Here is a 15,543-nt window from a genome sequence, read left to right on the forward strand (position 1 = left end):
AGCTTTCACCATCCGGCAGATGGCACAGGCAGAAGCATCCTTAGAGAGATGAGTGCGGTGGAATGAGATAGTCCTCTGAATTAATTCTCTTGTTTACTTCCTTCAGGATTTTTCAGTTAGCATCTTTTGTTGGGCAAAAAGCACCCCATGACCTTCTTTGCAAAAGAGAATGTTGTAAACATCAAACATGAACATGAAGAAACTGTTGTGAACCAGCAACATCTGAGGGTGAATAATAGAGCCCAGTTCCTGCCAACTGCTCTTCATAACATGTTTTGACCAGAGGAAGTTTTTTTCCAAAAATGTTGCTTGAACAAGTGAGATTGTCTGAAAAAGGCTTGTGTTTGGGTTAGAAAGGAGATTGCTGGAAATAGTTGTGAAAGTTTCAATATGCTGGTAACAGTGTTTGGTTTCATAGTGTATGGGTTCTCCAAGGACATTAGCCTAGCTAATCTTGGCATGTCTTGCTTGATTTTTGGGTTCTGAGCCAAGGTTTGATTAGGTAGGACTCTCACAATTAACCCTGTAGACCAAGTTTGGTAGTTATCTGTTGGTAGTTATCTGTTGATAGTTAGCTGTCTTACAGTTTGTAAGAATGGAAATGTGTCATTGGTGACACTAACTAGAAAAGTCTTTGCTTCCCAAGACTTTCTGAATGTTGTGATATCTATAAGCTGTGCCCAGTTTTTAATAGGCCATTTCAACTGTTAGTCACCAGCTATTGCAAGGCAATTCTAAATTCCACAGTTAAATTTTTATTTATTTATTTATTTGTTTTCATCCCTTCAACCAGTTTTGGTAAAAACAGCCTTATTGTCTTGCTGTTGCCAAATCAACAGCTCTAACAAGATCTGTTATGGAACATATTTTGAAAGAAGATGAATTCCTGTGTATCACTGTAGTACTGTTAATCAGTGTCTTTTCATCAGCTGATGAAGTTTCTCTATGTACACATTCTAATGCTGTATTTTGAAGACATTATTTTTGTTAAGTGAGCATTTAAATATAAAGTGACACAGGTTTTTCCAAGGTATTCTCCTAGAATGTGTATTCTTTGAACTTAACTTGTGCTACTCAGGTATTTGTGCTAGGTAAGAATTTGCATTCCCTTGACAGAATTAAACTGCTCGTATGAATTACTTCGAGTTTCTCTGATATCTTTCTCTTACACTGAACAAAATCAGCTTTGGAATATACTTTATTAAAGAAAATATAGTAAACATGTAATAATGGGATATTGTCCTGTGTGTTTTATTTCTCCATTTGAAAGGAAAAATATTTCCTTATTAGAATGTTCTGTGTATTGCTGATGATATTGCTGTTGAGTATATGATGAAAATTTAAGGCTATTGCACGGCTGCCTGGATGTGCTTACAAATTTTTCTCTTGAAAAGCTTGTTGTGTGTATTTGATGCAATTTTAATAGTAGCTGGTGTATAAACTTAATTTCTGTAAAATCTTATGTAGAAATAAGGCTTTCACTGTGTTAGCATAACATTTACATAGATTTAGAAATTCTGTCTTAAGATCTATGCAGACAGGCTTAATAGGTAAGATTTTTGTCAAGGTAAGTGGTGTGTTTGGATAGTTAAAGAAGAAAATATTGTTGCTGAATTAGGCAAATTGGAAGTATGTTATAGGGAATAGATAGCTGCTTTTGGTGTAAGAATTTTATCTGGGATGAAATGGGAATATTTGGGCTTTACTCTGCATGTTGCCAGATTTTGGAGGAGCATTCTTAAGACTATTCAGCACTAGAAGGGATATAATTAAAATGTTGATACAAAAAAAAAAATCTTCAAGCTTCCCGTGAAAACCAAAACAAGATTTTGCTTCCATCCCTTAAAATGTCACCCATAACCTGCTTTGTCTCTCCCTTTCTGCCACCAAACATAAAAATTGGAAAAAAATTTCTTCATTTTTCTTAAAGACTTCATAATGGCCTTCTGATTTATTTATTTCGGGTTAATATAAAGCATTAATTCTTTTGCCTTGAAACTAAATGAATATGCGATGATATCGAGCTTATGGCCTCATCTTGTGGAAACTTGTTTGGCAAATAGACCTAGAAGAATGTAATCTGAGACTGCACTGGTTTTACTTATTAAAAGAATTAATAGCTATAACTTTGTTTTAATACTTCCTCTGCTATGGTGAAGAAAATTGGTATTGTCAGTAACCATTTTACAGTAAGAATTTTCCACGAGGGTCATTGTTGGCAGCCTCAAGGGTTTGCAACCCATTCATTTGGAGTCATGTGGAAATCATGGACATCTCAAAGGAATGCTTAACGAATTACATGCTTAAAGTGGTCACTTTTTTCCCCTACCGTGTTTTTCAGGGTGTATTGTCTGATCTGACAAAGGTAACTGGTCTTCATGGTCTGGACCCAGTGTTGCTTGTGTTAGTGGTTGGAATAGTGATGTTTACTTTGGGATTTGCTGGTTGTGTAGGAGCCCTGAGAGAAAACATCTGCCTTCTGAAGTTTGTAAGTAACACCTGTATATGAGTGGATTATGTGTGCAAAAGTAGGGAATGACGGGTGAAGAACTAGTAGCAAACCCAAATAATTAATTTTTAGAACTTAGTTTGTTACAATGTATCACAATGTTTGTTACAACTTAATCGTCTAACAAGCCTCTGAGTAGTGGTATGAAAGCAGCATAGGTTCAAACCTACATATATTTTTCCCTTTCTGGAAGATGTTTCTTCCCTTTTTCATTTATTCTGCTATACAGTGGTGATGTTGAAGTATTGTATACCAGAATCTAACATTGTGTATGTAATATCACAAAATATGATGTTTGGAACATATTCAGTCAGTTAGGAATTGCTGAGAGGAGATGGTATAGTGGCTTAGGGAGAACAAAATCCCAAGAAAATTTAAAACTTTCTCTAAATGGGCAAAACCTGGGGACTTTGACACGTCAGATCTCTTAAATGGTTGTTTTTATACTGAGGCTGCTGCTTTGCTTTAGATCTGAAAACGAGCTGGACAAAAGAGTTATAAAACTGGAAACAATTCAAGAAGTGACATCAAGACTACTTTGGCCCTGTATTTTGCAGATTCTTATTTATTCATACTATCGCTGCTGTGCATAATGACTGTGGTGTGGTGCTCATTTTACTGTCAAGTTCAGGTGACCAAAACAAAAAGATAACTCTCCCTCTTGGGTGTTTCTTTACATTGTATTCTCATTTTAACAGGCTGTATTCTCATGGTATCTGTAGTGAGTAAGAATTTTAACCTAATTCTCTGTGTCTGTTTCTGGTGGAGTTGGAGTAGGGATGCATTCAAAATGAATGGATATTTTCTAATTTGGGACTTTTATTTTTTACAGTTCTGTGGCGCAGTTGTGTTTATATTCCTGCTGGAGGTAGCAGTGGCAGTTCTGGCCTTCCTGTTCCAGGACTGGGTGAGGGACAGGGTCAAAGAATTCTTTGAGAATAACATTAAATCCTACCGAGATGATATTGACCTCCAGAACCTCATTGATTCGCTACAGAAAATTGTAAGTTCATATCCTGTCACTACTTTCATGTGTTCTAGGAGAGCATGTAGATCTGGAAGTTTTCCTTTTTGTTACAGTTTTATCATATTCTGTAGTTGATAGTGCCATGTTACAGATGTGCTGGTTTGCTCTTTATGCATTGAAAGCATCAGGGAGGCAAGATATTCTAAGAGACAGTGCTGTTCTGTCAATGTGGAAGCTATACCAAGCATCCATCCATCTTTTGACCTTCTTCACTCACTCCCCTGTTCTGATCAGTGTTGCACCAGTTTAAGTAAGAGGTGAGGAGGAAAAGTGCTATCCTGAAAAAATTGCGCACAGCGGTTGTGTAGTACTTGGTTGCCCGCTGGGATTAAATCACAACAGTCCGCTGTATGTTGCCAGCAACTTACCTGTCCTGTTCATTTACTCTTGTGTGCGTTGATATGGAAGCATCCTCTGACTAATCTACCTGGTTGGATTTCAGTGTTGTTTTGCTTTAGCTTTTGGTGCTAAGGGCACCTTTTTGTAAGGTAGGGCTCCTCCTGGCCATGACCAACACCAGTAATTTTCTCAGTATTGCCCACTCTGTTGTTGCTCTTTGTTTGTCTCGTTTCAGTATAGTCACCCAGGCTAATATGCTAAGCTGATTTATAGTTGAGCTCCAATTAAATACTTTTCAATGAAAATAAAAGGCGGAGCTTACTAAGAGGAGTTCTAGCCAGATTAACATGCTAATAAGCCTGAAAAAGACCAGAAAAATCTCTCCATTGGCCTGTCATTGATCCATGCCTGAAAGTACTGAGGAAGGAAGGATGCAATCTACAGAAGTTGATTAACATGCTTTTGGTGGTTGTATGTCTTATTTACAAAAGCATAGATTTGTCACGGAGGGGGGACTAGAAAGACAAAAATGAACCTCTTCTGCTTTCTTCATGGTAAATGACCATTCTGTTCAGCTCTCTTTAGTCATATATACTGTGAAAACTTTATGAAAATAGCTCTCTGTTCACATCTGTCTGTCACAACTTTGTAATTTCTCAATCCATTTACTGACTTCAAGTTTCAGTGGTCTCACAGCCAGATTGATACAAGTTTTGTGAAGATGGGTGGTGGGCAGAGGAAAGATTCTAGAGTTATCTCAAGAGGATGGAACTTCATGAAGTACCAGGAAAATCTGTGTGATGGTATAACATTTCAAGTACTCAAATTCTAGAGAAAGATTTGTGCCCTTGAATATCCAGGCCAGTAAGCTGTAAGGCTTAGCTTAATAAGAAACTAGCTTTCATTAGTTCGAGGAATTGAACACTCCTTGAAATGTTGTGATTTCACCAACCTGCTAATTATGGTAACTGCATTACATTGTTAAAAAGTATTTCACATAGGTTTCTTGACCTAAAGTTGACTGACCTTTGAGCTAGTGAGACTTTACCAGTTAATTCATTTGGATTTGAAAACCTTCTTATTTAAAAGAAAGGAAGTATGTTCATAAGTGTTTGGATCCACTTTTTACAGTAAACATGAAGATTTAAGGATAGAGTTGCAAATTTAAAGAAACGTCTTTTAATAATTTTTCTGGTTTGGCTGACTTGTAAACAATGGGGTATAAAGCATTTGTTAAATTATTTTGTTGCACTATTTATGGATGTTCACTGACTGCATCTAGCAATTACATCTAAAGTGATAATTTTTATGATTCTGCTTGTCATGCTGACAGCTATTTCCAGGAGCAGTATGCCAAATGTATTGCTTTGATTTCATAGAACTACTGTATTGATTACTCATTTTTTACTCTGATGCTGCTATTGATTCTGCACAGCCTTAGAGAAAGTGAAGATGATAAGTATCATTCCAGAGAATGCATTCAGTGGATAAATTGTCTCTAAAATATCCCCAAATGCTAAGAGTTTGTTTATCTGTTACAGAACCATTGCTGTGGTGCCCAAGGTCCAGATGACTGGGACTTTAACATATATTTTAACTGCAGCAGTGAAAGCAAAAGTCGTGAGAAGTGTGGTGTTCCTTTTTCCTGTTGTATACCTGATCCTGCTGTAAGTTGTTTCCTGGGTTTGTATTGGTCTGATGTTGTTGGAGAGTTACGAGAGGAAGCACTTCCTGAATAAAGTATGATGACTAGGAGTTTAAAGTCTTCTGAATGATCAAAAATTACTCTTGTGCAGACAAACTCTTTTCATGTCTTTGTTCTATTCTTTATAGAGTCCAAATGTGACAACCTGTTCTTCCATGGCATGAGTGGCTGATTTTTATTCCCCCACCCCAGTCTGTTGTTGCCTTGAATTCCTGTCCTCTGTCTAGCTTATATGGACATGAGAGCACTGTCTAAGCAGTGTTTCCCCTAGTTAGAGTTAATATTACAACACCCCTCTGCTAGGCAAGCAGGAGTAACTAGTTGCTGATTGTTTATCAGCAACTAATAAAGTGCTTATGCACAGCCTCAGTTTAAAGCATTTGAGTAAATTCTGTTTTTGGCAAGATATAGGTGAGATCTGTTTACTAAACTTCAGGAATCTAACCTTTTCAGTGGAAGCCAGAATGTGGAGGTAGGACTAACATATAATGCTTGACAGTATTAGTAGGAATAGTTATAGCTCAAAGTCGATCCAGAAGTCCTTTTGCGGAATAGATAGCCCTTGGTAGGTTATACTGAGGCTTTTGATTGTCTTGGAAATCAGCCAAGGAAGGACTTTGTCAGGGAAATATTCCATGTTCAGATTTCCCAGTAATTATTTTCTACTTTAATTTGGATCAGTACTATTCCACTGCTGTATTTAAGGAGACGTAAGTATGGTTAAATCTTCTTAAGATGAGATTTACTCCTAATATTTCAGTATAACTCACTATGCATTGTGTAAATTATGCTATAATTGTGTAATAAGTTTTCAAAAGCCTCATACAGAGAAAACAAGAAGTCTTAAATGTCTTTGCATCTTTGGAGATAAATATTGTCATTGGGTTGTGTGGGGTTGTGATTTGGAAGATGTTTATGGTCGTCTTACTTGGGATCTGCAGCTGGAATATTTTGTCTTCATGACTAGGTATATCTTGGAGATGGGTTATATGTGAGACTGAATTATCAACTGAGGGGGCTCAAGTAGCTTGCAGCTGTTACTTATTTTAACTGATTGGGATAGCAAGTTGTATACCACTTGAAATGATGGAATTGTAAGGCATGTTTCTTCACTGCAGGTTTAAATGCATCAGCCTGGTACCTTTATTGTTACCTCAGTGTTTAGGTGTTACGTGAAATACCTAAATGAAAATGATCTTGGAAATGCAGGTGTCTTACCTGTATTCTGGCAGTACAGTTGCTATGCTTCATGTTAAAAAGTCCTTGCTAGGTGAAAGCCAAGGGATAGAAGCAGCTAGGATTTCTGATGAAGGACGTTTTCCTGCAAGTGCACACTTCTGCTTTGTCATTACTTTTCTTGTATTCTGCTAGGGCTTTGCTCATTTTTAGTAAAAATACTTCTTAAAATGTTTGGCTCTGACAGTCCTGATCTGTTTGTCTGTGAAATCTAAAAAAATCTTTCTGTGAACAGAAGTGAGTAGAATTCGGTTGATTTATTTTAAATCTCTCTTGCTTTGCAGCAAAAAGTTGTGAATACGCAATGTGGCTATGATATCAGAAAGAAGGTAAGGTGCTGGTGTCTTGCTGTCTATCATATTCTGTGCTTGCATAAGCCAAATTATAAAAATGGTGAAATTGCTGATAGATATGTCAGCTTAAAATTCTGGGAACTAATTGACTGTGCCACATACTACAGGTAAACCTTTACTGTGGGAGGGCAGAGAAAACAAGTGATGGAATGGGTAAAGGGAAAGGTGTGTTTCAAAAAGGGTAGGACTTGCATTTCAAATGTGCATTTCAATTATTAGTTATAACAGTCTAACTCTGAATTCTATTATCTGCTAATTGTAAAGTATTCTAGTAACAGGATTTGCAGAAAGATACTAACTTCAGTGTCTGATATTCCCTGATTTAATCTGGGCATATGTGTATTTCTGGAGTCTGGTTAAAAACATTACTGCATAAGTGACAAATTGTCTAGCTATATCCTGTGATTGTTCTTATAATTAACTTGAGCAGAGAACTGATATTCTTCCTCTCTACATTCAGAGCAAGAGTCAATGGGATGATCAGATTTTTGTCAAAGGTTGTATTCTTGCCCTTGAGGCTTGGTTACCCCGGAATATCTACATTGTTGCAGGTGTCTTCATAGCTATCTCACTGCTCCAGGTTAGTTGCTTTTTTTATACTACTTTGAAAAAAATTTCGAGTTTGTGGATACAGACCTACTGAAGGGAAAAATAGTTATGGAGAGGTAGAGTTAATAGTTCGACACAGGATTTTTTTTGTAGGTATGAGAATAATACGGCTAAAAAATAAGTATAGGAATGGGGATTTAGAGTGAAAATATCTGATATCAACTAATTCTGTTGAAATTACATTCCTCAAAGCAATGAAGGTCACTGTAGAAATACAGTGCAATTATAATACATAAAGTATATGATGATTTTATATTGTTAGCATATTGTTATATTAATATCGAATTATTACATAATGTGATACAATATTTCTTAAGTTTCAATATGGTGTGAGGCAGGGGAAATCAGGTCATCTGCTCCAGTAGATCTGAACTATAGCCTTCTATCACAAATGTGAAATGACTGAAATACAGTTCTGCCCATGCTAAAACTACCACTCAGCTGGCTGTGAGTGATGTGTAGCATACTGCTCAAAAAAAAGTTGAGAACTGGAGAGCAGGGAAATTGGTGAACAGGATGCAAGTGTGATATTAATAGAACCAGATGAAGAAGTTGCTGTGGCTTCTTCCAATACTTTGTTGGTGCTTGGTACATCAAAGAAAGAACAAAAATTCTCAGCAAAACACATCAGGTTACCTCTTTCAAGGTGGATCCTGCTTTCATTGAGGCAGCTGTGTACACTTACCTAAATTTCTTTGATATGGTACTACTTCACTTCGATGGGAAATAACAAACTTGTTGCTCTACTACATAATGTATTTTCCATTAGACCGAAAATAGAGTTTGGTGCTGGCAAAATACCTTTTCTCGACCGTGGCAATACTGCCCTCTGTTGCTAAGTTTTTAGTATTTTATCACCATCTAATGATATGCTTCCATGGCTTTGAGGATGCTGTCCTGAGAACACCACCTTTAGTTAGGAAGATGTTCAAGATACAAATTGTAATCTTTTGGCAGGGTGTTGAGTGACAATAATTTCTTGTTATTCTTTTTCATGACCTGAGTCTCTGGGAAACCACTTTCACAGTCGCTTGTCTTTTCAGATTGAATCTTTCTTGTGCATTAAACTATTTCATGGTGGGACTGAGAGTTAGACATAACCTGACTACTTCTAAAAAAATCTTTTGGCTTTTCCAAAGCTTCACTCCAGTCTGTCGTTTTTTAAGGCTGTTTCAGGAAATGTGCTGAGTTATGAGTTTATCTTAAATTTGTAAAGGAAGATTTCCCTGAGAACTTCAGTGAATGTTGAAACTTCAAATTTAAGTGTCTCAGAATAATCTGGTACATCTCTCACTACTGTTTTTGACAAGAATTTCATTTTAGTACATGTAATTGTGTGTTCTGTATGTATTCTAAAAAATTGTTCAGAAAATTGAGTTGATTATTCAGAGTTGTAGAACAAATGAAAATGCTCTATTTGTAACTTTAGCAATAGCTCAGTGTGAATGTTATAAGACTCAAACTTGGCTAAGTGGATTTCTTCCAGCTCTAGGGCATCTAGAAGCTTATTATTATGAATGCTCCTGAAGTGTTACATGAAAGCATCTTTTTCTCAGAAGTTTTATGTCCTGCAAGATTCTGCTGCCTTTATTACTTTTTAGTAATAGCCATGCTTTGATGGATGTTCCTAGCTATGAAATGATATCTGAACCTGCAAACAAACATCTTGCAGACTGGTATATTACAAGTGTTTCATCTCACATATGGTTTTTTGTTGTTGTTTTTTGTTTGTTTGTGTTTTAGATTTTTGGGATTTTCCTAGCCAGGACATTGATATCTGACATTGAAGCTGTAAAGGCAGGTAATGCCTTCTGAATATAAAAGCAAATAAAGTGTATTTTATGGTTACTGGTTGGACACCAAGGAGGAAGAAATGCACAGGCCATGAAATACTCCTGTTAAAAGCCTTATGTGGATTTTACCCAGCTCATGGTTTTTGTTAGAAGCTGGTACAAAATCAAGATCTCTGAGCACACCTGTCTACCCTTTTTTTCTAACAAGTCAACTCAGTGCACCAGCATTGATCTCTGAGGAAGAAATGGAATTTCCCAAGATATCGGCGGAACAGGTTTTAAGGATTGTAGCAATGAGTCATGAAACTGCTGTAAACTCTTTCCTTGAAGGATTACTGTGAAGATTGTTGTTCTGTTTTCACTCCCAACTGTCATCAATCTCAAAATGTAATCTTTTTGGAAGGCGTGCTGATTTCTTCAGAATCTTGAAATCGTTTTGATGTCTACAGTAGACTCATGCAGTCGTTTTTGGGAAGATAGCCAGCAACCATATTGTAATGGTATTGGAAGTTGGAAAAAAAAGAAGTCATAAATTGTCGAGTTCTTTAACTGATTTTCAGTTGTACAGAAGACAGGATATTTCTGTTTGACTGGGAATTGTGTAGATGTCTCGGGAGCAGGAACTTGGGCTCAGCATCAGAGTTTGAGTAACCCATGCTGTTTCGAAAATGCAAGCCCCTTTTTCAAGAGGGGAAAAAAGTCTTACTATCTGTAGCATTAGATGTTAGAAATCTCCATTTCAGGCAAGGGGGTGTGAATCCTCGATGCTGTTTCCTGTCTAAAAAAATTGTAAATATTCTTTATTTAAATAGAAGAAAAAGCTCCTTAAAAATGCTTATCTTTTTATTGATTGGTAATATCATTTAGAAGTTCTGTCTGCAGAAATTTCAAAATGCAGCTTGCTTCAGTAGATAGCAACCATGCTATGCTAGCTGTTCATGGGTTTTTGCCCTTTCCTCTGTTTTCTCTTACAACTGCTATATTGATCTTCACATGTCCTAACTGCTAATGTCAGGACTGACAGAAAACATTTCAATTCAGCATTGATCCTTACTGAAATCTGTTTTTTAATGAGGAAGTACACATTTACTTAAAGATTAGAGTTGTTGAATATTTGAATCTTCTGTACAGCTATCAGTTCTGCTTGTGTTCTGATACACGGTTCAAATGCTAGTCACAATACAGTGATCCAGAATGATTTCTTCACAGTAATCTTCTACATCAAACTGAACTACTCCTGCTGAAGTAATTTTTTTTTTTTTTTTTTTTCCTTATTTTTATGAGAAAACTACTCTCTTTCCCATCATACCTTCTTGGGGGTTCAGTAGAGGGATCTGTAGTTCAGTAGGAGTTCCAGTCTTCTCTAAAAGATTTCGGCATAGTATTTTTAACTTTAAGATAGAAGTATGTGACTGAAAAGTTCTTGGAAGTAGCTGTCAGGTTTGCTGTGGGCCATGTGACTAACACTGTTTACTGCTTCCAGTGACACCCAATTTTTCCAGGGAGAGCAGGTTTATTTACAGTGCCTAACACAGCGTAAATTTTAAAAAAGTATATATTTTTATAATGATATTTTACTACATGTAGTCTGCCTGAAGGATTTAATACTTGCATTTCCAAAGTGTATAGCTTTGTTAGGAAGCCAAACTTTTAAGTATCTCTCCAACATCCTTTTTTCTATTATGCATGTATTAACAAACATTCACTGACAAAAGCTGATCAACAGTAAGAATCTTAGTATCTGTATTGATTGTCCAGATACCCTTCCAGCTTTTAATTTGTGAAGCACTTCACAGACAATGCTATGCTTCTCGTGTACTTCAGTTCAGCTTTCATAGTTCTTTTTCTGGCTAGTGATTGAGACACAACAGGAAAAGGAAGCTTGCCTAAGGATGGCTGATTTCTTTACAGTAGCAGAGAACACTGCTATTAATCATCTGAAAACATGAAAGGAAAATGCTAGAAGTGCACTGTGATTTATTTAGCTTTGATATACAACAAGAAAACAATAGCAGTAGATCACTGAGGGGAGAGCAAGAAGCATTTCTACTGTGGAGCCTTGAATTTGAGGTCTGTGTTACTTATTTGTTAAATCTAGTCCATTAGGAGCAGCCAAAAATTTGCTGCTGTTACTGCTACTTTGCAAGCAGCAAAGCCATGTCCAGCAACCTTTGCTTTAAACTCTGGTGCTTGAAACTTTACACCACCTCATCAATCAATTTACTCTGTTAAGGCTATGTGTAATAATCTGATGTATGTAAAATTGGAGAAGGATGTTTTCTATTTGTAACTTCTTATTCATAAAACATTGCCTTGAAAATTGCATCTAGGGAGCATGTTTCCCATCGCCACTTTTTGAGACAGAAAGCTCCTAATGCTGTGAAGTAATTTCAGCAGTTGGTGAAAATCATCATGGTGTCAAAGATAGCTGTAGAGTTTATGCACTGAAATTAGCTACTGACAAGAACCAGCATTACAGATCAGAATTCCAGTGTCTGCAAATCTTGCCAAGTTGCCTGAAGACAAATGAATACTTGGTTTCATTTTGAAGTACTGTTTGTATGCAAAACAGATTTAATGGGAGTGTTGTCTTTCCAGTTTGTTCTTGCTGGCTTTGGCCATATTAACACCACTTTTCTATCAGTGCTGCAGTTGCTGGGAACTGAATTCAAGAGAGCAAGTTCAACCTATTTGAGGATCTTTAAATTCATGGAGTGATTTGTTTTCCCTGTGGATAAACTTCTCTGTCCTTGCTCAGCATTACTTTTAAACCCCTGGCACTCTAGGCTGGTATACCCCAAGACAGTTTGAAGTGCACTCCTATTGGTTGTACACATGGCTAATGTAATTTTGGACTTGGAATGGAAATGCTGTCTTAAAACTTTCTGCTTAGCACCTTCTCTGTGGACCTGAACTGACTTCATGGGTAAAGATTTAAATTATGGTTTAAAAAAGTCCTATCAGCAAAAGCAGTTGGGTGTGAACCTGCCTCTAAAGCCTTGAAGGAGAAGCAATTCAATAATCTCACAGAGGCTTGATAAATTGTTGGTGTTGAGATTTCAGTGGTTACATTTGGAACAACTCCACAAACACTACAATGGAAACAAGAGTTTCAATGATGTCAAATATGAGATCAGACTTGAATAACTAGACTGAGAAGGAAACTTTGTGATCACTTTTATTTCTCAGAAATGAGCACAATTTGTGTGAAGCAGTGTATGTATTTGTCAGTATGTTTGACAGTACAACTGCCCTTTCGTTTCTATTAATATATCTGCATTTGGACACAGCTTCCTTGTATGGGAAGAAGAGGATGAATATAAGCCCTGAAAATAAGTGCAGTGACCAAAGGAGCTTTAGTTGCCTCCTGAAAAACCTCAGTATTTCTTCCCAGTGGGTTCAGTTTTGGTGACCTTCATACAGTGCCATGTGGATAGACTTGTACCTCCAGTCCACTGTGACAATTGGCTTATACATAGAACTGGGTTTTGGTTTTTGTCTCCTCATTCCATCATTTCCTCTCCCTTCTCCCTGCCACTTGTGGATAATCATGCAGCTTGAACATTGTTCAGCCAGTGGAAGGGGAGGTTCTGTCTTTTCTTCTGAGATGGCTTTTCTGAGTGACTTGCAGTATATTTTTTTTTCTCAAGCCTTATATTTGATTAAATAAAATTTAATGTTTTGTACTCCTGGAGTTTGATTTCTAAGATTCATTTCTTCCAGCCACTAGGATTTCCCCTTCTAAGGTTTAGACTGGCTACTGAGGCAGCAATTTGTGGTTAACTACAGGAACGGTAAGGGTCTGCTGGTGTTCATGTGTATATTTTGCTGAAACTAATTCTTATTTATTTTGGTTTTTTTTCCCTCCAGTCTTGGCAGCTGAATCATATGTAACACTGGAACTTTTCTCTCCATTGCTAATGGAAAGCCATGAACAAGTAAAGAGCTGCAGAAAGGTGTAGAGAAATAATTAAATACCTGGGCATCCGTAAAGTTAAAACTGCTGTTAGCACTTTGACTGCTGTTATCCACAGTAATCGCTCTTGTGATTTGTGCAGTCTGTGGTTTGTCAAGTTTGAGCAATGTTCCTGAAACTATTCTTCAGAGTACAGAAGGGAAGTTACTTCCCGGTTTGAAGATGAGACTTACAGAAACAGATTTGTGACTGCTTATTTGACCATTTTAATGTTTCTTTAATGCATTAAAACCTCATTTTAGTTTTAATAAGGTCAGAGAAAGGTTGAACTAATAGTTAATGGCTATATTAGAATAATGCAATATCTGGAAGTAGATACTCTGGAATGTTAAGGCTGGATCATTTCTGACAAGAATGACAACTAGAATATGGCTATTTGGTATGTATACATAGAACTTGTAACGGATCCTGATATATCTCATAGTACTGCTGGTTTAGGCATGATCCCAGATTTTGTGCTGAAGTTGAGATTGTCTGAAGCTATTTCTTATTTTGACATTGGAAATGTGTAGGATGCCCGTATCACTGTGTGCTCTAGGCTAGAGGAAAACCGCACATGCTTCAGCGCTTGTTTTATTTTTTCTCCTACTATGTGGTCAAAACCTCCTTGTGTGTTACTCACCAAGTGACTTGTCTGGGGTGGTTTTGTGAAATTCCTTTTCTCAAGAGTACTCATGATAGTGATATTTAGTGGGCTAAATACTGTTCACATGTTTTTCAAGTGGGGAAGCTTTTGCTTGTACAAAGTTGTAATGATCGTTCACAGACGTAAGCCATTTATTCTCAGATTGAGAACTTGATGTTTCTTAAATATTCCCTGCTTTATAACAATTTTTTAAAGGACAGTATGTTCCTATTTTTTCACAGTAACTTTTAATGCTGACTAAAAGTCATTGTTCCCTAGCTCTTCAATATCTACCACTAGGAGGTTTTGGATTTGGTCTCCTAGGTCTTGGTAATGTGACTGCAACATACTTGCAACTGCTTCAAAAGGTCCCATAAGGACAAGTTGTACAATAGATCCTGTTACCTTTTTTATCAAGTGACCATTTTTAAATATGAAAGGTTTCTGTGGAAATGTTCAGAGACATTTGTTTTGCTACAGTTTTTTACTGTCTAGAATTAAATCCAGATTCCTCTACTGGAGGTAACTCCAGCTGCCTCCAAACCTTCATATGTACCCACCTATAATTTCTAGCTAGCTTTAATTTTTATTTTGTCTAAGCACTGTATGGACATTGTACTGCAGTTTCTTGTGGCTTTGCTTCTACTCTTGTTCCAGGTTACAATAGCTGCAACTCTGAAATTAGGACAAGACCGTGACCTCAGATATTTAGGAGGGAATATAGCTTTTTACTTACACTAGCAAGTAAAAACTCAGATGAGCTTTGAAATTGGAAATTGAAGGGGAAGTTAATTTAAAGGTACAGTTTTGCAGTGTTTTTAAGATACGCAGTTAACAGCTGGTCTCACAGGTCGATGCACAATGTGCAGTGGTTGAATTTGTGCCAATTAGCCTGTTGCATTTTTTAAGCTACAGCTCTGATCTAAAACCCCATTGTTTCAGGTTGCATGATATAAGGTTGAGATCTTTTTGTAATGATTTTGAAGTCCCATAGATGCAATAAAAAGTTGCAAGTGATATCCTAATTTGATAGAACCAAGCAGCTGAAAAATATATTACAGAAGTGGTAGTTGCCTGATGCTTCTCATGTGATGTGTTCTAAGACCTCTTGTGTTACAGGCCTTATTCCTACTGCTGTGTGTTAGTACTCAGTGAAGAGCAGCAGTGATGCAAGCATCTGTAGGCCAAATAGATGAACAAATGAGTATTCTTTTTTTTCTATGTACAGCTTTAAAAGCAGGAGCTGTACCTGGACTTCAGAAGTCTTGGTTATGTGGCAGCATGACATATGCAAGGTTGGGTCAGCAAAGCTGCTTGTTTATTGCATTTGCCTCAGTGGCGGTGCAGGGTTGCTCTGGAGAAGAAGGGAGG

General features: G+C 37.0%; 1 protein-coding gene across 4 annotated transcripts in view; it reads left to right on the forward strand.

The window, feature by feature from the left end:
- TSPAN14 (tetraspanin 14) overlaps window positions 1–13,265 on the forward strand; it is a 35,672-nt gene extending 22,407 nt beyond the window's left edge. For 2 of the 4 annotated variants that reach the window (XM_030485676.1, XM_030485677.1), the window contains exons 4-9: window positions 2,342–2,488; window positions 3,342–3,512; window positions 5,417–5,542; window positions 7,101–7,145; window positions 7,630–7,749; window positions 9,522–13,265. In XM_030485676.1, the coding sequence (XP_030341536.1) occupies window positions 2,342–2,488; window positions 3,342–3,512; window positions 5,417–5,542; window positions 7,101–7,145; window positions 7,630–7,749; window positions 9,522–9,593 (681 nt within the window). In that variant the 3' untranslated portion in view covers window positions 9,594–13,265. Of the gene's footprint in view, window positions 1–106; window positions 2,489–3,341; window positions 3,513–5,416; window positions 5,543–7,100; window positions 7,146–7,629; window positions 7,750–9,521 lie in introns of all 4 variants that reach the window. The other 2 variants (XM_030485678.1, XM_030485679.1) reach the window with 1 other exon arrangement.
- The last annotated feature ends 2,278 nt before the right edge of the window (window positions 13,266–15,543 follow it).

Source organism: Strigops habroptila, chromosome 5 (genome assembly GCF_004027225.2).
Source record: "Strigops habroptila isolate Jane chromosome 5, bStrHab1.2.pri, whole genome shotgun sequence".
Taxonomy (NCBI): domain Eukaryota; kingdom Metazoa; phylum Chordata; class Aves; order Psittaciformes; family Psittacidae; genus Strigops; species Strigops habroptila.